The 22853-nt window shown below is 36.5% G+C and overlaps 1 protein-coding gene across 1 annotated transcript in view; it reads left to right on the forward strand.

Annotated features, from left to right (window-relative positions):
- Positions 1-22853, forward strand: part of Exoc5 (exocyst complex component 5) — a 47753-nt gene that overhangs the window by 2702 nt on the left and 22198 nt on the right. The window contains exons 2-10 of the mRNA XM_085698498.2: positions 8837-8931; positions 9866-10013; positions 12647-12841; positions 17892-17956; positions 19787-19815; positions 20601-20710; positions 21337-21381; positions 21484-21624; positions 22224-22306. Coding sequence (XP_085554624.1) covers positions 8837-8931; positions 9866-10013; positions 12647-12841; positions 17892-17956; positions 19787-19815; positions 20601-20710; positions 21337-21381; positions 21484-21624; positions 22224-22306 — 911 coding nt within the window. The remainder of the gene's footprint in view (positions 1-8836; positions 8932-9865; positions 10014-12646; positions 12842-17891; positions 17957-19786; positions 19816-20600; positions 20711-21336; positions 21382-21483; positions 21625-22223; positions 22307-22853) is intronic.

Raw genomic sequence — 22853 nt, forward strand, 5'->3', positions numbered from 1 at the left:
AGTGCATTTTTACATGGATGCAACTGACATTCCAGACATTGGGTTTAAAAGATCACAAAGTAAAATTATAGATGGGATAACTGATAAACCCGGTATAGAGTAAGGGCAGGCACCTCTTTCCTGGATAATTAGGAAAGGTTTCATGTAATATCGTAAGTTAGGTATTGATAGAAGAGTAAAAACTTCAAGCAGGAGAAAGGAATTCTAAGGCAGTGATAGAAGGTAAGTCAAGATAAGGGAGGCATGTGTGTGCTTGCCTGTGTGTGTGTGTGTGTGTGTGTGTGTGTGTGTGTAGGGAGTGGTGACTCATGGCAAGTCTTCAATGATAAGAGTTTGTGGAAGTTTTGAGACAGCTTTTGTAGATCCTGCGTGAAGGAACTGAGGACTTTTCCCTAGTAGGTTTAAGTGAGTCATAAGACTACAGTTAGTGTGTAGGATGGCTTTCAGTGGGGATTACAGACTGTCATTGTCATCGACATCTCCTCCTGTCATTTGTTAATCTTTCCAGAATTGTCTGTTGCTGATTCATTAGCCTAGATGTAAAAATCTTAAACTAGTTTAATGGGAACAGAAAAAAAATCAGAGAATTTGGGGAGACATTTTGAAAAACAACAAAAAGAATTTGGTTACTAAGACGTTAATTCGTGTGTATATAAAGTTGTGAAGGTAGGCGATTAAATATGTTAACCTCTGCAAAGAAAACTGGTAGAACCCTTTAAGGGAGAAAAAATACTTTAAGTATTTATGGAGAGAAAGAATGAATTTTTAAGTATGTTAGGCTGGATCTAGTGGTACTGATTTATAACCCTAGCTACTCTAGAGACCACTGCAAGAAAATTGCTAGTTCAAGACCAGCTTGGGGCAACTTAGATTCTTATCTCAAAATAAGTAGAAAGGCTTAGGACATGCTGAATGCCTGACTAGCATACAGAAGGTTCTCGGTTCAACCTCCAGTGTTGCAAAAAGGAAAAAAAAGAAGTATAGATTAAAGCTGGGTGTCGTAGTACATACCTGTAATCCCAACAGTTGGGAGGTGGGCAGGAGAATTGGAAGTTCAAGTGACTTGGCTACAGAGTGAGACCCTGTTTCAAAAAGCCAGAAATAAAACCAAAACAGCAAAAAGGACTTTTTAAAAGTATCCTATGAAGATATCAGAAGGCAATCACTATTAACTGTAAATATATATGAATAAGTAACTTAGAAGGAAGTCACAAGAAGTTTTAGCACTTTATAAATGATTGTATGGATGATAACTTGGACCTGGATGGATGGCACCTATCAACTGTACATCTCATTAGTTGGAGGATTTGAGCAGGTTACCTATTTTCTTTGTACTGCTGTTTTCTCATTGTTGAAGCTTATTTTGAAGATTACCTTAAATTTGATAAACTTCTTAGAGAATGATAGCTGCTTTGAATTTAAGTAGATTAGTGGGACAGGAGGGACCTGGCATGGTAGTGTATATACTTGTGATTATGGTGTTGGTTTGCAGAGCAGGCAGAGTGTTGAGTTTGAAGTCAGCTTGGGCTATATGGCAAGTTGCCCCCTCCCCCTGAAAAAAAAAAACAAAAAACCAAGATTGAGCCTCCAGGGAGAAAAGCCTTTCAGATAGTTACACTAGAGAGAGTCATAGCCGACTACAGGGAGAGAGTACAAAAGTGACTGGAAGGTTGTGTTACCCATGGTGTCTGCAGCAAGGTCTGTCACCCTATAGTATGACTCACCCTCATCCTTTTGGGTCTGTGCTTTGTCAAGCCAGTTGACATGGAATTGTCATGTCATGGAATGACATAGAATTCCATTCTAATTTGAAGAAAGGGATTTAGCAGGGGTGAGGAAACACACACAGCAGCAGACACCAGACTAAAGGACTCAGAAAGCCAAAAAATTCCTCTAAGATTAAAATGTTTTAAACTCAGTAATTTCAGCTTGATCCTACTGAAAAATTAAAACAAACCTTTGAGCTTTCTTTTCTGTTATCCTCATTTCTTGGAACTGAAATAAATGAGATGAAAGAGTGGGGCAAGGGTGATATCTAAAGACCATTCCTATTTTAAAATTTTTAAATCTAATTTTGTGATTCTGTTAAATCATGTAAAAGATACCATTAAATTCTATTACTTTTCCTTTGGAGCCTAAAACATGAGATATTTTTCAGAAATAAAGCGTATTCTTTAATGGAAGAGAGATTTTACTTAATATAACCTAAAAAAATGATACAGCTCTAACTACCATTGTTGAGTTTTTTTAAGCAATGGTACCTCCTTCAAGATTGTATTGGTACTTTCTAAAAAACTTTGAAAGTTTGTCTTGATTTAGTATTTTAATGTGCTTTATTTTTCTACCTTTCCAGATTAATTGGAGATCTATCATGGTAGCCTGAAAAGAAGGATTTTATAGTGCTTTTCAGATAACCAATAATAAATAGAGTTTATTAATTTATAGTAAATATATAAAAATATCATTAGCAAACCCAATGGGCCAAAGAGGGGGGGGCAAAATCATTTTCTTTCAGTGTTATTGTATTGGGCTCATATTTCTAATATATCTTTTATTGGTAGCACCATGTAATGCCAATCTCTTACTTCTGGTTCATGAACTAATAGTTTGGGTTTGCATGTATGAGGTGTGAGTTTCAAGAGCCTTTAAAGGGGGTTTGCACATATCCCTAGCTAGCCAGCATTTTGGCTTGTTCAGCATTGTTCCATTGACTACAGATGGGAAGGAAAAACAGCATGTGACAGAGCTTGCCTTCGCTCTTAGTTAAAATAAGAAGAGAGTAAGTTAGAAAAAATTGTTATGAAACAGTAAGTCTGTGCTGGTGTCACAAGACTATGATCCAGCTTCTTGAGTCTGAGGCAGAAAGATTCAGAGTTCAGTGCCTGGCTGGACAAGATTGAGTCCAGGGCCAGTCTGGGCAGTGTAATAACGTGTTGGCTGAAGGACTGGTAGTACGCTCCGTGGAGAGTGCTTATCTAACATATTTGGATCCCTGCATTAATGTTAGTAAATGAGCAAAAGCCAAAAAGGAACAAATGACAACAAATTGCTTTGCATTGACATTTGAACTTTTATGATTTGTGGGGGTTTAAGAAGGAAAAGTGGTGATGATCATGTAGGAAAGAAATGGAAACCTTCGGAGATTTGAGCTAGGCTTTAGTGTCTTGCTCCTTTTTGTTTGTTTGGTTTTATTTGTTTGTTTGTTTTGGTTCATTGTTGTTGCTACTGCTTTAACAAACTGAGTAATTTTGAAAAGAAATTCACTTTTCTCAGTGCTTGGAATTGAAATGTCAAGGTGTTGACATTTGGTGAGGGCAGGAGTCTGGAGAGAGACTGGAATAAGCACATAATGTTTGGTTAATGAACTCATATTCTCAAGCTTCTTTATAACTGGAATGAGTCTGTTGATGAAGGTAGAGTCTTCATTATCTAAACACTTGCCATGTACCCTATCCCACAACACTGCTTCATGAGGGATTAAGTTTTGGGAAGCATATACAAGCCATAGGAAGTTGTGTTAATAGGGGGAAAGGCATTCTGTAGAATAAGGGACATAACCCCAGATTAGATAGCTGAAGCAGCATGAGTGTGGAGTAGGCTGGCGGGCTGATGGAGTGTTGCTGTTGGTTTTGGGAAACAGAAATCAAGGTGAGCTTTAAAACAGACCCGTGAATGTGACCTCAACTGAGATTGCTTATGGAAGTTCAGAATAAAAGGTAGCAATGTTTTAATGATTTCTGCGACAGATAGAAACATCATAAATAGAAAAATACACTGTAGACAACAGTTGAACTTGTGATTTTGTTGGCCTAAGGGAATACAGAAGTACTTGACTCTAAAATTCTGTTCTTTCACCTAGCTTGTGGGGGAATTACTCTAGTTTCTTTGAGTTTGTGGGTAGTTCTGACACATTATGTTGATGTATTTTGAGTGTAGTAGTGTATTGGTAGTGGAAAATTAAAGTTGATTGGTTTTGTTTCAATGGAGATTTTTATTCTTGATTAAAAGGAATAGTTTCCAAGTGATTTCTCCAGTAGGAATAAGCATGAATACCATGCTTTGTCTTTAATTGCTAGTGTTTAGAAAATGTGAAACCAGTTTACACAGTGGCCTATGATGTAGAGTTAAATATGATGTGATAGCATTTTAGTGCATAGTTCTTTGACTTTTGTGCAGGTTTGAGGATTGAAAAAATTGCTCTGAGATGGATGTGATGGTTCACACCTTTGATCACAGCACTGGGGAGGCAGAGGCAGGTGGGTCTCTGTGAGTTCAAGGTCAGCCTGGTCTATGAAATGAGTTCCAGGACAGTCAGGGCTACGCAGTGACACCATTACGGTGGGGGGGAGGGCAGAAAAACAGAAAAATAAATAAGTAAATACTCTAGCAAAGCAAAAGATGGACTGAGAAATTGTTATTAGGTTTATGTGTAGTGTTATTTTATTTGTATTTTAATAAATAAAGTTTGCCTGAAGATCAGAACACAAAACAGTCACACTGGTTAGCCATAGAGGCCCAACCGTGGTAGTGCTGTGGTGGTGCACGTCTTTAATCCCAGCACTAGATAAGGATGAGATAGGAACTCACGCTCTTTCCGGCTGAAGGTTTCATAGTGTAGTAAGAGCTCTCCAGTGACTCCGCTTTGCTTTTCTCATCTTCAGGTTGAACCCCAATATCTGTCTTTGAGTTTTTATTATTTGTGCTGCTTTTGGTGCCCAATGTTTGGGGTACGAATTCATGAAAAAAACCATTTGCCTGTGACTTTACAGCCACCAGCTTAGGCTGGAGCTAGACACGACTGGGGTCACTACACTGCTGGCTAGATTTTTCTTTTTTCTGTCTTGGTGGGCTCTCCCTGAACCCCCTTCTCGGGCCAAACTAGGTAGTTACTTTGAAATCCAGTCAGGCTTTTGCTGTTCTTGTCAGCAGCAATAGGTCTCACATCTTTATCAACATCGTCTGCAGATTTGGTAAGACAATTCGAAATTCTTAAAGGGAGGAATTAGTTAAAAAGGAGAGTTTTTCTCACATTAAAAAATTGGAAACACTGGACAGATTGAAAATAGAATGATTAGAACCGGGCGGTGATGGTGCATGCCTTTAATCCCAACACTTGGGAGACAGGGGCAGGTGGATCTCTGTTCGAGGCCAACCTGGTCTACAAGAACTAGTTCCAGGACAGACTCCAAAGCTACAGAGAAACCCTGTCTTGAGAAACCAGAGGAAGGAAGGAAGGAAGGAAGGAAGGAAAGAGGTTATTTCAGGATATAAGAGCCAGCTAGAAATATGCATTCCCCCTTCAATATCATGATCTCTTACACTGCAGACATGAGACATGAACAGATTAGGAGATAGGGTAGGCAGGGCATTTGTACTTTACCTCTTGTTCCTAATCCTTGTAGTAGTATCAAAGGTTTATTTATTTGGGGATAAACTCAAAGAGTAAGGGTAGCCATCTGCAGTTCTCTGCTTGCAGTGGGAACTGGAACTGAATCCAACATAAAAAAGCACCCTGCACGCTTTTCATCTGCACTTATAGTACATGAGACCACGCCCAAAGTGGGCTGGTATCTTAAAGGCTTTGGCTGAAGGAGTTCCCTCAACACCTCCCCTTTTTGTTTAATAAGAGTTTTAGGCCTAATACAAAACTATATACAATAAGAACAGATATTATATACTGTCCAGGGAAAAGAGGCAAACACATAAAAATTAGAATTACAACTAGCATTAACAGCATTAAGCAAGAAACATGTTAATGTTTTAATGGTCTGAGTCTTTTATTAAAAATGACTTGGCTAAGTCATGAGAGGGAAGCAACTATGACTATCTAGTCTTTAGCCCCATTAAAGACCTGAGAAGGGAAATAATATTACCTGAGTAAATAGGAAGTGCAATTGAGCAACTTTCAAAAGGTGCAAGAAATGACAGACAACCGGCTACTTGGGCAATTACCCAAAGTTTCATTTATTGTTGAATCACAAAATTATCTTTATATATTATATGCCTCAAACATAAGCTTGTAACTTTTAAAGTATATTAATTTCTTTTTAAAAAAATATTTTCTAGGCATGCTTTTTCAATTTATTTATTTTTACTTTATGCACATTGGTGTGTTTTGCCATGGGTGTTTGGTCCCCTGGAACTAGAATTACAGACAGTTGTGCGCTGCCATGTGGATGCTGAGAACTGAGGTCTAAGCCTCTCCAGCCCCAGTATATTAATTTCTTAAATTACATATGAAGCAAAATATCAAGTTGTAGCCAGTTTTATTATTTAAGACTTAACTACCTTTCTGTTTACTTAATCTTTTGCGGCTCTGCTTGTCTGTGTTGGTCCATGAGGGTGGAGGGAGCAGAAGCAGGGAACAAGGTTCCAACAGCTGTGGGTATGACTGAGACAGCACCCGGGAGACAGACTTCAGTGAATCATCTCAGCTTTATTCCAGAATATAAGGAGTGTTTAAGATTGGGAAGCCTGGGACAAACCCTAGTTTGTATTCAGTGGCATGCTCCTATCATGAGGTTTGTGGCACGCTCCTATCATGAGGCTCCGTATGTGGCAGTAAGGTCCTAGCACAAATGATCTAGCGGAATCTGTGCCAAGGGTCAAGCTAAAGCTAAATCAGGCTTCTGGCTTAGACCCTGCTTTCAGATAAGGTCACTCCTCTGGTTCAAGGGACAGTCTCCAGATAAGGGCAGGTAGAGAGCAGGAAATTTCACTGGAGAGTCTTCATGTCTCTGAAATTTTGGGAAAAGCTGCTGGGCCAGGATAGACCACAACCTCTGACCAGCCAGCAAGGCCTTCCAGCAATCTATTAAAATTTTTATTTTATATGTTTTTAGGTTATTGTATAGTGCTCATTTATTTCACCTTATATTCTGGGCAGGTAACGGACTTTCAGTTTTTATTCCCTTATTTATTTCAATTTCAGAACATCTCAATTTCTCCTTTGCTTTTGAATGCTGGTATTGCTGGGTATAGGATTCTTTGACAGATTTTGTTTAGCACTTTGAACTTATTAGGCATCTGTCCAGTGTGATAACAAACCCTGCTAGTAATCTTAGGTATTCATGTTGCTTTCACAAGTCTTTGCCCTTCAAAAGTTTGAAAGTGCTAAGATTTCAAACATGCATCATTTTGCCCAACATGCATATTTACTATTTTTGATTGGACTTTTTACTTTAAAAACTTAAATAATAGTAATCTAATAATGCTATATCTGAGAAAATTTAATGTGCTTGTTTTCGCATAGTGTGTTCATGTTAACTCATTTCATTGGATGTTTTATGTGATTTTAATAGTACATAGCTTTGCATATAAGTTTACCTGCTTTTTAAAGATTTATTTATTTATGTATCATGTATACAGTATTCTGCCTACATATATCCTATAGGTCAGTAGAGGGCACCAGATCTCATTATAGGTGGTTGTGAGCCACCATGTGGTTGCTGGGAATTGAACTCAGGACCTCTGGAAAAGCAGTCAGTGCTCTTAACCTCTGAGCCACTCTCCAGCCCAAGTTTACTTACTTTTAAGTGAAGTTTTATTGAATATGTATGTAGTTTACAGCATTATACACAATGTACAGTTACCCCAGAATTTATTGTTCATATGTGCATTTCCTTATAATTTTATTTTTAATCTCTGTTTTTGAGACAGGGACTTGCTCTGCAACCAAGAATTTGTTGTGATCTTGCCTCATTCTCCAAGCAGTGGGAAAATAAAATGATGGGGTTGGAACTTAGAATTGGTAACACTGCTGATGTTGCTAGGAGGTTGCCAGCTGTCTTCCTGAAAGGCTCTGCTTGGTTGGCAGCTGTGCCATGCAATTGTCAGCATCCTGTCCTCTTACCACACTGCACTCTGCAGTTAAATTATAGTTCTCTGCTTCTGGGGTTAAAAAATAATAACTTGATGGATGTCATGTGGCTCATCCTTTTGGTTAGGGTTAGGGTTCCCAGCAGCACTGACAAGGCAGAGACAGGAAGATCTCTGAGTTTATGGCCAACCTGTGTTGTCTGAGGTCTCTTTCCTGCCTAGTTTCTGTCCTACCACCAGGTCCCACAGCTGTTTAGTCCCAAAGAAATTACACAGAGGTCTATATTCATTATAAACTGGTTGGCCCATTAGCTCAGGCTTCTTATTAACTCTTGTAGCTTATATTAACCCATTATTCTTATCTATGTTAGCCACATGGCTCAGTACCTTTTTCAGCAGGGCAGGTCACATCCTGCTTCTTCAGTGTCTGGACAAGACTGTGGAGAAATGGGCTTCCTCCTTCACAGAATTCTCCTGTTCTCATTACCCCCCCTCTACTTCTTTCTGATTGTCCCACCTATACATCCTGCCTGGCTACTGGCCAATCAGTGTTTCTTTAAAACATAATTGACAGAATACAGAATTGTCCCACACCAAACCTGGTCTTCATAGCAAGTTTCAGACAAGCCAGAGCTACATAGAGAAACCCTATTTTTCCCTCATGCACCCCCTCCAAAAAAAGATTACTTGACTTTGTTTGATTGCTAATAAAGCTATACCTTTTGTTTTGTTTTGGATTTAAGTTTCTTTTTGTTGTTGTTGTTTGTTTGAATAAATTGCCTTCTTATACCCTTTCGTCATTTTCTATTTGATTGTTCCAACTGGTCAATAATGCTGTTCTAATATTTTAGTATCCTACTTTTCTTTAATTAATTAGTCTTATTAAAGAATTTTAAACAACAAAAACCTTTTAAATAATAATAGACATCAGTTTTCAAGTTCTCAAGTAGTAAAGCCTGTTTTAGACTGTAACTTGTTCTGTAAAGTCTTGATAAAAAATGTTTATTCTGTGAACCAGGAGCCTTTTGTGGCTGATGAATACATCGAGCGTCTGGTGTGGAGAACCCCGGGAGGTGGTTCTAGAGGTGGATCTGAAGCTTTTGATCCCAAAAGGTAAATTAAAAAACAAAATTTCTATAGTCCCAATGTAATACTACAAATTCTGTTTAGATTAGAGACAATTGTATTGGGGTTTCTTTCAGTGTTCATATAAAACAATTTTAATTAACAGTTTGTCCCCATCTCAAAAAGTTTCTTACAGCATTAGAAGTCTAAAATTGTATTTTTCCTTAAACACTTGAGCTGATTGGATGAAAGGATTTTATTGAAATTAAGAGTTTAATTTCTCCACTTAGCATTAAATTAGAAAGATCTGGTTATTCTGAAATTAAAACTCAGCTGGGCGTGGTAGTGCATACCTGTAATCTCAGCACTCAGAGGCCGAGGCAGAACTGTTAGTTAGAGGGTAGTCTAGAATACATAGCTGTGAGTTGGAGGTTAGTCTAGAACACAGAGCTGTGAGTTGGAGGTTAGTCTAGAACAAAGAGCTGTAAGTTGGAGGTTAGTCTAGAATACAGAGCTGTAAGTTGGAGGTTAGTCTAGAATACATAGCAAAACTCCCGACTCTGAACAGACAAATAATAATGAAAAATTGGCTATGTTCTTTTAAACTTAATAGCTGTAAATCAGGGAAACAAAGTCATTAAAGTTTGTGGTGCATTTTTTATTGTACATTTATCTTCTTGATTTTTAGATACTAAAGCTTGTTTGGATATTGGATGGGGATTCTTTGAGGTTTTTCTTTTCCTTAGAGATAATCCATTGCAAAGTCAATAACAACTGGCTATATTTCCAAATGCTATGTAATTTTAAAACCATGCCAAAAGTGGTTTTTTCCCCATTGAAGAAATTACGAGGTCCTGTAAAGAAAATGAACATGCTTATCCCTATCTCAACAAACCCTGTTAAGACCTTCCTAAAGCAATCTGGTGATTCCCTTTTGATTAATATTAGATAAGTTGATTGTATTATTACTTTCCTCTGTTAGGTTGTTAGAAGAATTTGTGAATCATATTCAAGAACTTCAGATAATGGATGAGAGAATTCAAAGGAAGGTGGAGAAGTTAGAACAGCAGTGTCAGAAGGAAGCTAAGGAATTTGCTAAGAAGGTACAAGAGCTCCAGAAAAGCAATCAGGTATACATTTAGCTAAGGAATGAATGCTTTATATAGACTATAACATATTTTCCTTTTTTGTTATAATATCTTTATTCCTTTTCAGCTTTAAGCATTTGAAGAGTCAAGTCAAATTGTAGTAACTTCTAACTCTCTGGTTCTGTGGAATAAAATAATGTATTGTTGTTTCCTACTATTGGTATTGGTGTGCTGCTTGGGTGGCTTTGGAATCACAGGATTCCTCTTTTCAGGTTAGGGTGGTAAATGCCTGATTGTGACCCTTGCTTCACCTCTTATTTGAGTAAGCTTTCACAAGACTGACTGACTAGTCCATAGACCTGTTCTTTGAGAAATTCTTAATTAGAATGGATATTTAAGAAGTCATTTTAATTCTATTTAATCATAAATAAAACCAGATTTGGATCAAATTATCCCCTACCTCAGTGGTTCTCAAACTTAATAATGTTGTGACCCTTTGACACAGTTCCCCATGCTGTGGTGAACTCCCAACCATAAAATCTTTTTGCTACTTCAGAATTATAGTTTTGTTACTATTATGAAGCATAATTTAAATATCTGATATGGGAGGGGTTGAGAACTGCTGCCCTAAATAAACTTGATTTGAGTGGTTTCATAAAAGCCCTTAGGATGTGCCTCAGTGAGAGCTCTACTGTAGCTATGGGAAAACTGGTACAGAACTCTCTTCCTCAGTCTACTTTTCAGTGAAACCAAACCGCTAGCCTGGCCTCAGGCTAGCTTACCAGACTTATCTCCTGTTAGGTCTGAATGTCTGAATCCCGTTCCCTGGCTTGGTTTAATTTGGAGTTTGTCTTTTCTAAGTGTAGTTTGAAGAACATTGTTGAGTTTTGTTCACTTTTGGGGAGCAAGCTCATTTCTTCTAAAATTTCATTCATGCCTTTTATTTAAGCACATATGGCTATGGTAAAGTATTTGATTTAAAAAATCAATAATTTCAATATGTTTTTGAATAATCATGGTGACAGTTTCTATAATCTTTTAATACAATTTTGCCTTGATTAATAAAAATAATATTAATAGTTGATGTAACAAACTGGAGCCAGTCTGCCTGAGTTTGAATTGTAACCTGACCACTAAGCTAATTGTATAATCTCAAGCAATTTAACATCTCAGAACTTTGTGCTTTTATGTGTAAAATAGGTTATAATTACTAAATAAGTAAACATATTGATAGTAATATATAATTGATAAGTGATATATTTAGAATAGTATCTGATGGAAAATCCTCAAATGTTTCAGTTTTTCCTCCTTTAAGATTAGAGCAAAAGTATCTTACTGAATTATCAGCGGTAATCTAAGGGATTGATTGCATTCAGTTTTCATGGATTATAGGACAAGGGAAACTTGGCTTTAGCAGGATAATTACTGTAGTCCATCCTGTTTTCAAAAGTTGAAAAGAACAAATTTGTCACAAATATTAGTGTCACTTGCATTTTGGTAGAAGTATTAAGACAGAGTCTTGGTCCATAGTGCTGATTTGCCTCTCACTTGCAATTTCTTCCTATCTCCTTGTCCCGTGAGCTGAAATTAGAGGCATGTACCACCACACCCAGCTTAGCATTGAGTTTTTGTTATTTTTAATGTTAATGTTTTCTTTTTAGTCAGTACCCTTCAACCTCTAATACATTTTCTAATCTTTTCAGTTTAGAAGCAAAAGTGTTCTTCAAAAATCCAGTCCCATGGAGCTGGGGAGGTGGCTGTGGGTAAAGTGCTTGCTGTGTGAGCACGAGGACCTGAGACCTAAAAAGCTGGGTTTGGTGGCATTCACCTGCAACCTTAGCACAGGGATGGGGTGGAGAGAGAGGAAACAGAGGCAGCTCCAAGTTCAGTGAGACAGTATCTCATGAAGTAAGGTGAAAGGCACCTGGTGTTGCCCTCTGACCGCTAAACTACATTGCATAGTAAGCATACCTGCCCACAGGTATGGAGGTATATTCTCCCTCCCCACAGGTATGGAGGTATATTCTCCCTCCCCACAGGTGTATTCTTCCTCCTCCCCACAGGTTATTCTCCCTCCTCTCCACAGGTGTATTCACCTTCCTCCTCACAGGTTATTCTCCCTCCTCCCCACAGGTGTATTCTCCCTCCTCCTCATAGGTTATTCTCCCTCCTCCCCACAGGTGTATTCTCCCTCCTTCTCACAGGTTATTCTCCCTCCTCCCCACAGGTATATTCTCCCTCCTCCCCACAGGTGTATTCTCCCTCCTCCCCACAGGTGTATTCTCCCTCCTCCCCACAGGTGTATTCTCCCTCCTCCCCACAGGTGTATTCTCCCTCCTCTGGTCTAGCCTTTCTGATACTTCATTGTTTTCACAGTCATCATTTAGTACTTCTAGGTGCCTGTGTGTAAAAGTTGGAAACTTGATTAAGAGTTGTCAGATCATATTATGCTAATGAGTATAAATTATTCTGTGGATCTCGTATGTAAGGTCTGTGTTATTCTTAGAGAGTAGTAGTAAGGTTGGTGTGTGTGTGTGTGTTTTGTGCTATGTTACTGGTCAAACCCGGGGTAGGCTGCTCTACCATTAATGCCCTGAGCTGGTAGTTTAGTTTTGATAGGCATTAATTTATAGGCTTAATTCTCTGATTGTATTTTCTGTGTGCTGTTTTCCCAGGTTGCCTTTCAACATTTTCAAGAATTAGATGAGCACATTAGTTATGTAGCCACCAAAGTGTGTCACCTTGGAGACCAGTTGGAAGGGGTAAACACACCTAGACAACGTGCAGTGGAGGCTCAGAAATTGATGAAATATTTTAATGAGTTTCTAGATGGAGAATTAAAATCTGATGTTTTTACAAATTCTGAAAAGGTAAGCATTTGCCAAAATAAAAGCAATAATCGAATTTTAATTGGTTTGTCTTATATTTTAAAAAAGATTTGTTTGCATGTGTAGGGGCTTCACCTGTGAACAATCATCTTCCATTTTTATGAAATTACAATTTGTTTTAGATGCTGAGATAACTATTTTTAAATATTTCCTTATCCTTTGACTTTTAATATTAATGAAATTTACGTAGTCTTTAATAGTTATTTACTATAGGGTAGTAGGTCTAACCTAAATTGTTGAGGAGCTGAAATGTCTTTCTATAAAGGAATCCACAAGTCCTAGTTTTATTTACTTGAATCAAGATCCCTTATAAAGAAATAAATTAGACCATGATCATTGAAAACTCTTGAGTTAGTTATGTTATTCTTTTTATAACATAGTAACTTAATATTCATTTAAAGGTATATGGTATTGGTTTTCAGTTCTGGGAGAAGGCAACTTAGCTTGATTTCCTCCCTATAGAGGGAAAAAAAAAGCACAATGTAAACGAAAAAAAGTCTCGTGAATCATAGGCTTGCTCACTTATTCACATATGTTGAATACAGTTTTTCTGATTTATTCCAAATTTACTATGTAGAACATCAGATTTCAAGATGTTAAAAGCTAAATATTAATGAGGTTTGTTTTGAATTAAGCAACATATTCTTATTAGTAGAACTGTGTAAAGCTAAAGGATTTAAAATATTTACATATAAAAATGGTTACATGTCTGTAGGTACTCCCTCTAAAGAAAAGACAGCTTTTAAAGATTGAGTTTCAAGAATTATAGTATAAAATTGTCCTGATAGATAACAAGAAAAGTGATATTAAGAATTTGTTATATACTGGTAGTTTCATTTTATATTTATATGATTTAGATATAAGAATGTATATGAGACTTGAACAGCAATTTACATTTCAGGGTAGTTATAGAATTTTTAAGCTTTTTTCTATATATTAATAAATATAGTATGAAAGTACCTATTTAAAACATGAAAGTTCTGTTTTATATAAGATAAGTTGGACATAGTAAGACTGATTCCTTAGGTTACTTTTGATTGTACCTGTTAGATTGTATGCTCTAAACAAAATACAACTGTCTTAACCAACATATTAGCCTGTTTTTGTTTTATGTTGTTGTTTTGAAAATAGATTGTTTTTAATACAATATATTATGATTATGGTTTCTCCTCCCCCAACTCCTCCCAAATCTACCTACCAAAGTCTACTTCCTTTCTTTCTCACTCATTATGATACAAGCAATTATCTAAAATAGTAATTATTATGATTATTTTATAATTATTAATAAACAATTCTCTGATTGTGTTTTCTGTGTGCACTATTCCTAGGTTGCCTTCCAACATTTCCAATAACTAGATGAATGCATTAGCTCTGTAGCCACCAAAATGTGTCACCTTGGAAACCAATTTGGAAGGGATAAACACACCTAGGCAACTTGCAGTTGTCTAGAAATTATTATCAGCATCAAAAACTTTATTATTATTATTATATAAAATGAAAACAAACCAGTATAAGGCAAAAATAAATAGAAAAAAACAAGCCAAAGAAAAATCTAAAGAAACACACAGATTCAGAGATACACGTATTCACACATACAGAAGTCCCATAAAAACACAAAACCGGGAGCCATAATATATATAAAAAGGACCTATAAAGTTAAAAAAACAAAAAAGTTTACAAAGCCTAATGAAACAAGGTTTAAAAAAAAAACAAACCAAAAGAAAAAATAAAACAAAAACCTTACAAAGTGTTATAAGACAAAGCATCTCTAAAATGCCATTGTTTTCATTTTGTGTCAACCATCTACTAATGGACATGACCTGACTGTAGCTGAAGGCTTTTCTCTGTCACGTCCTGTCCTGCTGGGGCAGTTTCTCTCCCGCCCACCTTCCCGGCAGCCCCTTATGAAATAATCATTTGGAGGCTTAATATTAATTATAATTGTTTGGCCAGTGGTTCAGGCTTCTTACTGGTTAGCCAGTAAGAAGTAAGTTAACCCATTTCTAATAATCTGTATATCACCATGTGCCCCGTGGCTTACCAGTAATTCTCTGGCATCTTACTCTGGGGGCTGCTGGCATCTTTCCAGCTCTTCCTGCTTTCTCCCTGTTTGCCTGCATGGATTTCCCACCTAGTTATATTCTGAAGGAGCTTCTTTATTAACTAATGGTAATAAAACATATTCACAGCATACAGAGGGACATCCCGCATCACTTGTTCTTAAGAGTGGTTTGTATACCCAGTGAGACTCCGGTAGAGAAAACTAATTTTTCATTTGTAAGCGAGTATCAGTGGAGAGAGCTTCTGGGTTAGGATGCAGGCTTGTGTCCACTTCCCCTTGCTGCTCCAAGACTTCATCTGCCCAGACCCGTGTGAGCCCTGTGCTTGCTGTCATGGTTTCTGTGAGTTCTTGTGTCTGTCAGAACCGCTGGGTTTAGAAGGTCTTGTTTTCTTGGGCTTTTCTCTGGCTCTTACAATCATTCCACCTTTTCTGCAGGGTTCCCTGAGCCCCGAGGAGAGAGAAAAGCTAGAAACATCCCATTTAGGACTGAGTGTTCCAAGGTTTCACTCTCTGCGGTGTCCAGTTGTGGGTCTGTCTGTCCGTTAGTTCCCATCCAGTGCAGGAGGAGCCATCTCTGATGATGGCTGAGTGAGACACTGATCTATGGATATAATAGGACATTGTTAGGAGTTGTTTTATTGCTGCTTTCCTTTTGAAACTCAGGAAAGAAGTTGGAAAAAGTATCTATATTTAGATTGATTAAAAAAAACTTGATTTGTACTTATTTGAATGCTTACTCTTTAAACTTTAAAATTGAAATTACCCTTAACTAATCACATAGTTCTTGATATCTGACTCTTAATCTTAGGTTTTAATTGAAAGGAAATCATCTTTACATTGTTAGTACCTTTCTTGGTTACTGCATCATCATAATTGGACACTCACAGTATTTAAATTATTTTCTCTCCTTTGCTTCACTTTCATTTGAATCCCTGTTGTCTTTTATCTCCTGTGTTTTGTATACTTTATTCTGCTTTTCCCACTTGCTTTGTTTTGTTTTTGTCGCTTGGTTACTGTGTAATAATTAAGACCTGGTTCTGTAACAGTCATATGTTAAGAATGCCAGTGTGGGGACTTGAGGGTTGTCTTAGTGATTGAGAGCATGTTATTTTCTCTTGCAGAAGACACAGGTTCCGTTCCCAGCATCCACACGGGTGACTGACAACCTTTTCTGGTTGCAGGGGATCCAACACACTCTTCTGACCTTTCTGGGCACCAAGCATACATGTGGTACACATACATACATGCAGACAAAAGTCATACACATGAATTTAAATAAATAGATAAAATTCATATGTGACAATAGATTGACAATTATCAAATAAACCTCTGACTATCTCAGTTTCTAGATTTTTTTGTCATTTACTTTTTAAATGGGATGAAAAGGAAAATCACCCACAGAGCTCTAAGGAGATGTGACTGTAGGAGGAATTAGAATTAGATAAGATGCCAAACATACTGCTTTTTCTTCTTCCTTTTTCTATCGTGTGTGTGTGTGTGTGTGTGTGTGTGTGTGTGTGTGTGAGAGAGAGAGAGAGAGAGAGAGAGAGAGAGAGAGAGAGAATCAGTCTGTCTCCTGGGTACAGTTATATATCACCACACTGGTTTCCATGCTTGGGGATGGAACTCAGGGCTTGTGTATGCTAGGCAAGTGCTCTACAAACTAAGCTATTCCTTTTTCTTAGAATAGCAGCTTAGTGCTTTTTTTGTATCAGACCTGATGAGTGTTTAAAACTGTTTTAAACGTTCAAATGCAAACAATTTATTAGGTGTTATTTGGTACCTTTCTGTATTTATTGATGCCTATTTTAAGTGATATTGTAAACAATTCTTACCAGTTAGCCCTGAGGAGTCAGTAATAACAGCTTTTAAGAAACAAAACTGTGGTACTTCTACCTCAAACAGCAAAGTTTACAAACACCATGCTTCCTAAAAAGAGTAAGAACAAAATCCTGATGGACCAGGGCTGGCTGGCTGTTAGCTGTGTTCTGAAGAGGATATTAATGATAAAACAACCAAGACTGAATACATGGCCTGTAGTGGAAGCTACAGTGACTGGTACACTTCATGTATCATGGTGATGAAGCACATGGTGACTGAAAAATGAGTGACCTACTGAGTCAGACAGGGCGAGGTCTGAAGCAGGACTGTTACTGTTGACTTCACATGAATACACAAGAACAAGCCCTGCTACCATCCCTTGCCAGGGATCACAGGAGCACCTAGAAAAATCTATGCTAGTGTTCTTAGTCCTTCCTTCATGGTTATATGACTCTTAAAGTAAAACAGTATGAATCATCACAAAGTGAGTTATTAAAATTGTGTCAAAATAAAAGTACTAAATTGGAATTTAAAGTAAGAAGTGGCCTCTATATGACTTTCCTACACTGTTTCATAAATGAGCATAAATGTCTCTATTTAAAGAATTTTAGAAACCTTGCCTAAGTTTTTTTTATTCAACTTGAAAATGAATACTTGACAATATATACATATTTCTGTACTATATTTCATTCAAGATACTATATTAAACTGTATCTTTGTTTTTTGTACACATTATAAATTTATATAGTTAAGTTATAACCATTTTGTTATTTTATTCATTCAGCTTAATATATGCAGCAGTATATTCTACATCTTGTCTATTCTGTTGACCTCATTAATGTAGAAGAAATTTTCACTTTGCTTTTGACAAACAAGGATTTTTAATTTGTTCAGAGATTAAAATTTAATTGCTAGTTTTGTTGGGGGAAGAATTGTGATATCAAAAAAAAAAATCACAATATTTTAAGCACCAGAAAGGTACATGGTTGGGTTTTGAGTTGTTATGGTGTAGCCCCTAGGTTTTAAAGAAAATTGTTTGTGCAGGTGTTATGGCTGGGTATAGGACAGTATTGCTCTTTTCAGCTATACTATTAATTTTCGAAATCTAAAAGAGTACTTTTAATTGTTGCTTTTACTTATTTCTAATAGATAAAGGAAGCAGCAGACGTCATTCAGAAGTTGCATCTGATTGCCCAGGAGTTACCTTTCGATAGGCAAGTTTATACCCCAAGAGCTTACTTGTAAATATAATTTATGGAATAAAATTGCATTTTTCCTTTATTTTTCTTGCTCATTAAGGCAGCAAGAATTTATTGAGCACCTCATTTGTACAAGATACTGTGTAATATAATATACTTGAAGGGACCTCATTGTTTTTTTTTTTTGAAAAACAAAATTGATGGAGATTATTTAAATTGACAAAGTACGATTTTGAATTTACCTATTTGGAAATTTGAGAACCAATGTTAACTTGGTTATTCAACTCTTTTTGTATTACTAGACCAGGGTTTAATTTTTTTTGCGGGGGGGGGGGGATTTCTGTTACCTTTTCAAAACCAGTGAAAGATATATAGTTTCTTCAGAAAGTTAAGATGTCTACAGATTGTTGTATATAATTATGTGGAATTTTATACTACCCATAAAACCTATCCTAGAGAATTTAAGTTAAGAACACCTTTGTAATGTAAGGTCCTAGGTCATCACTTACTAGATTCTACCCCAGAATAAACTGTCCACTGAGAAAGAAATGCTCTTTGTGCTCTCTCATAAAAAACGGTTCCTTCAGGTAGCTATATGAAGGAAGTACAACTTTCTGTATAATACAGGGCATGGTTCTCATCTGTTGATACTTGAAGATCTTCAGGTACAGATAGAATGTGGATATTTATTTTGTTGTACTTAAAGCCTCGACTATTATTTTCCTAGCATCCAGTTAACCTCCCCCATATATTTACTCCACTCTCAACCCTGTACCATCATAAAGAATGAACAATAATAGTTTTATTAGTCACCCAAGAGTTGGAACACTACTTAAATGAATAAAATGTCAAAGTGAAGATTAGGTAGATGTTAGCTGGCTTCATTCTATATCCTGCCTTCCAGTCTGTTTTTCCTGCACCAGCCTGTTACCGTTCATACCTATAGTTATCTCTTCTACTCCTCCTGGGTGGGAGTGGGGGCAGAGGTGGGGGTTCAGAGTGCTGGGGAGTGAGCCCAGGCTCTCATACATTTGACATGTCTCTAGCCAAGCCTTGGAGTTGAATATTTATCCTAATCAGATCCAGTGTGTTCACATAGACCAATATAGCCATTCTGTTGTCTACCGTGACTTTGCTATAAGATTTTTATATAGCCCTTTAAATGTGTTTCCTTCCTTGTCTGTTTTTATCATCTTTTTTCTTCAAATGATCAGTTGTATAGGATCTCGCAAAATCACTTTCCCTTGGTGATAAATATTTGAAAAGTTTTTGGTGTATTTTATCATTTTCATTTTGTAAAAGTTGATATTCTATACTCATTTCCGAATTTTTTTATGGTCTCTTTCATTTTCCTAGTTTTAGAATAATTCCTTTGTGATTTTTAATCGTTTTTTTTTTTTTTTTGCTGTATCATCTTATATGATCATTAAAAAAACTTAAAACTTTATATTGCCGTTATTCTTCACAATGGCCAAATGAACTAGTAAAGACAGTAACCTGACTTTGAGATTGGCTGGGTTGTCATTGCCTCAGGTGGAACTCTTTCTTTAACAAGGGGATTGATTATTACATGTAAATTTTCTAAATGACAATAGCAATTTCATTTGAATTACCTAAATTTATTGTCACCTGGCTTGTTTTCTTTCAGTATTCTTTTCCACAGCGTTGTCTCATTTCTTTTTTACGCTGATGTTTTATTTCTATGGTAGTTTTCTATTTAAGAACAGTTAGAAAGGTAATACAAAGGGTGCCACACATAACTGCAACACTTTCCCCTTTGTGTTGTTTTTTATTGTCACATTTGTCACAGCTCATGAACCTCATCACTGGATTTCTGTTTCTCAGGTTTTCAGAAGTAAAATCCAAAATTGCAAGTAAGTACAATCTATTTACTTAGCAAATTTTTTAAAAAGGAAAAACTCACATTAAAAAAAAAGTAGCAACAGGTGAGAAAGTGGGAATGATACCATTGATCCATCCCATCCTAGAGAATGAGTTTTCCTCAGAATGACAATGACCAATTTCTGGGCTGTTCTACTAGTATCTTGTGTGCATTCTGATGTATCTTTCTAATTTTAAAATAATTGGAAGCATGTAACCTTAGACTTAACTATATTTAGCCTAACTATGCATTTTTAGAGATTGTGTTCATTTAATGTAAGGGTTTTTCTTTTGAATTGGGAAGACATAAACATTTCAATTTCTGTTTAGCTATTTGGTTCCTTATATGGTTATAGTTTTATTTCAGGGGAGTATTTTGTTTTGTTTTGTTGAGACAGGGTCTCATTATATATCCCTGGCTATGCTGGAATTCACTATATAGACCAGGTTGGCCTTGAACTCACAGAGATCTGTACCTCTGGCGCATTAAATATCTCATCATCTTTTGGTTTAAGTAGTATTTATAAATGACTGTTAATGCCTCGAAGAGCTCAACTGTTTTACCAGTGTGTAAGCTTTTGTGTCCTGAAATAGATTTGTGTACATCAGGATGTTGTATGAGCTAGATTTACTGTTTGTAATCTCATGTTTTTGTAATTCTCCCAAGAAGACAGACCCATAGCCACTATAAATTTTGTAATATTTCTAGACTTAGATGGCTGTATGTAAGTTGTATACTAGATTGTCATGATTCAGTTGGATGATTTCCTGGCTTTAGGTAAATACCATGATTTGGAATGCCAACTGATTCAGGAGTTTACTAATGCCCAAAGAAGAGGAGAGATCTCCAGGATGAGGGAAGTAGCCGCAGTTTTACTTCATTTCAAGGTAAATGTTAAGATTTTAACTCATGATCAGTCTCCAAGTTCCTGAAGATTTTACATTTTATGTCCCTTGATTTCCCCCAGTTATTATATAACTATATGACAGAATAACTTTATTTGATGTTTGTTAAATGTTACTTAATATTTAAAGATTTTTCTGGAAATATTAATGCTGTATCAAGCAATATAAATAGTTGGAGAAAGAAAATCATGTCATTGGCCTTCTTGCTTCAAGTATATCATTTTCAATCAAAAATGTTTATAAATAAAAGTAAAAAATAAGAAAACAGAATATAAATATCTGGTGGAAGATATGAACCAAAGAGTAGATGCACTGTGACTAGAGATAGGAACCTGGAAGATTTCAGGTGCTGAAGACATCCATGTGAATTGTGAGCTGTCTTCCTGGAGCCTCAGCTGGAGAGAAAATCCTCATTGAAAGATTCTATTAGTTTAATCATAGAAGATAAGACAAGATACCCATGTTAAATTACTGGATGGTTCACTGCCATTATTTCATTTTACGTTTGATGACTGCTGATCACTGGGGTACAAGATGTAGTTTTATTACGTATAACACTTCTGCTATTATAATTAGAACCAGACAATAACATTGTTTCTTCTTTATAGGGTTATTCCCATTGTATTGATGTTTATATAAAGCAGTGCCAGGAGGTAATTTTACAGTATATTTTTGAATTTTATTTTATACTAATTTTTATTTTGAAACCATTTATAAATAATATATTAACAATGTAAATTACCTCTGTCATTTAGGGTGCTTACTTGAGAAATGATATATTTGAAGATGCAGCAATACTCTGTCAGCGAGTGAACAAGCAAGTTGGAGATATCTTTAGTAATCCAGAAGCAGTACTGGCTAAACTTATTCAGAATGTGTTTGAAATCAAACTACAGGTAACTTTAAACAGTAATAAATTAAATAGTTCTTAGGGCAATGTGTTGTTTTTATTCGAGATTTTTAAAATTTTTTATTTTTAATTATGTCTATGCATGTGAATGTGTGTGTTCATGCATATGAGTCAGGTGCCCACAGAAACCAGAGGTGTTACATTTCCTCGGAACTGGAGTTACAGGTGATTGTGAGCAATCGGATGTGGGTGCTGTGAATTGAACTCAGTGCCTTTGGAAGAATTTTTTAATTAATTTTTTAAGTTAACATATCAAGAAATGGGTTTCATTATAGCAACTTGATGTGTTCTCCTATGTTCTTGTGCTGCCTCCCTTCCCTGTGCCCTCCTCCTCCAGGCGGTCCCTTTGTTCTTCACAGACGCCCCTCTGCTTTCACCCTCCCTAAGCTCTCTTCCTACCCGCTTACCCCCTTTCTAGTTTCATGACTTACCTACAGCATTCTCATATTGTTTTAAATCTAGGTTTCATAGATAAGAAAGAATGTGATATTTGTGTTTGTAAGTTTGATTTATTTATTTGACATAATGATCTTGAGAAGTTATATAATTTAGTATTTCCTTAACAGAATGTTACTTCCCTTTTAGAGTTTTGTGAAAGATCAGCTAGAAGAATGTAGGAAATCGGACGCTGAACAGTACCTCAAAAGTCTCTATGATCTATATACCAGGTATGTGCATTCGGGGCCTCACTATCTCTAGCTAGCATGGAACTCCTGTGTAGACCAGGCTGACCTCAAATTTACCAAGGTCTATCTGCCTCTTCCTTGTGAATACTAGACTGTCACAACATATGTGACTATGCCTTGCTGAGGTATATTGTTAATTATTAGACAACAACAATACATTTTATATTTTCTTTCTCTTTTAATAGAACATGGGAAAGTATTCAGATATTTGTCAGATAGCACTGTCCCTTTTTGCAGTAAGTGCCTGCCTGCCTGTATAGATTGGAGGTACACAGAGCAGAATTCTTACTGTTCTAACAAAAGACCTTGTTTAACTGACTTGAGAATTTCATTTGTGATTTGTGAGCTAGTTTTTGTGGTGTTCTTGTTGTTGTTTTACTTTAAGAATTAGTACAGTTACCGGTCAGTGGTGGCGCACACTTTTAATCCCAGCATTCGGAAGGCAGAGGCAGACAGATCTCTGTGAGTTTGAGGCCAACCTGATCTACAAGAGCTAGTTCCAAGACAGGCACCAAAGCTACAGAGAAAC

This window comes from Myodes glareolus, chromosome 12, assembly GCF_982192425.1.
Source record: "Myodes glareolus chromosome 12, mMyoGla1.1, whole genome shotgun sequence".
In the NCBI taxonomy this organism is placed as follows: domain Eukaryota; kingdom Metazoa; phylum Chordata; class Mammalia; order Rodentia; family Cricetidae; genus Myodes; species Myodes glareolus.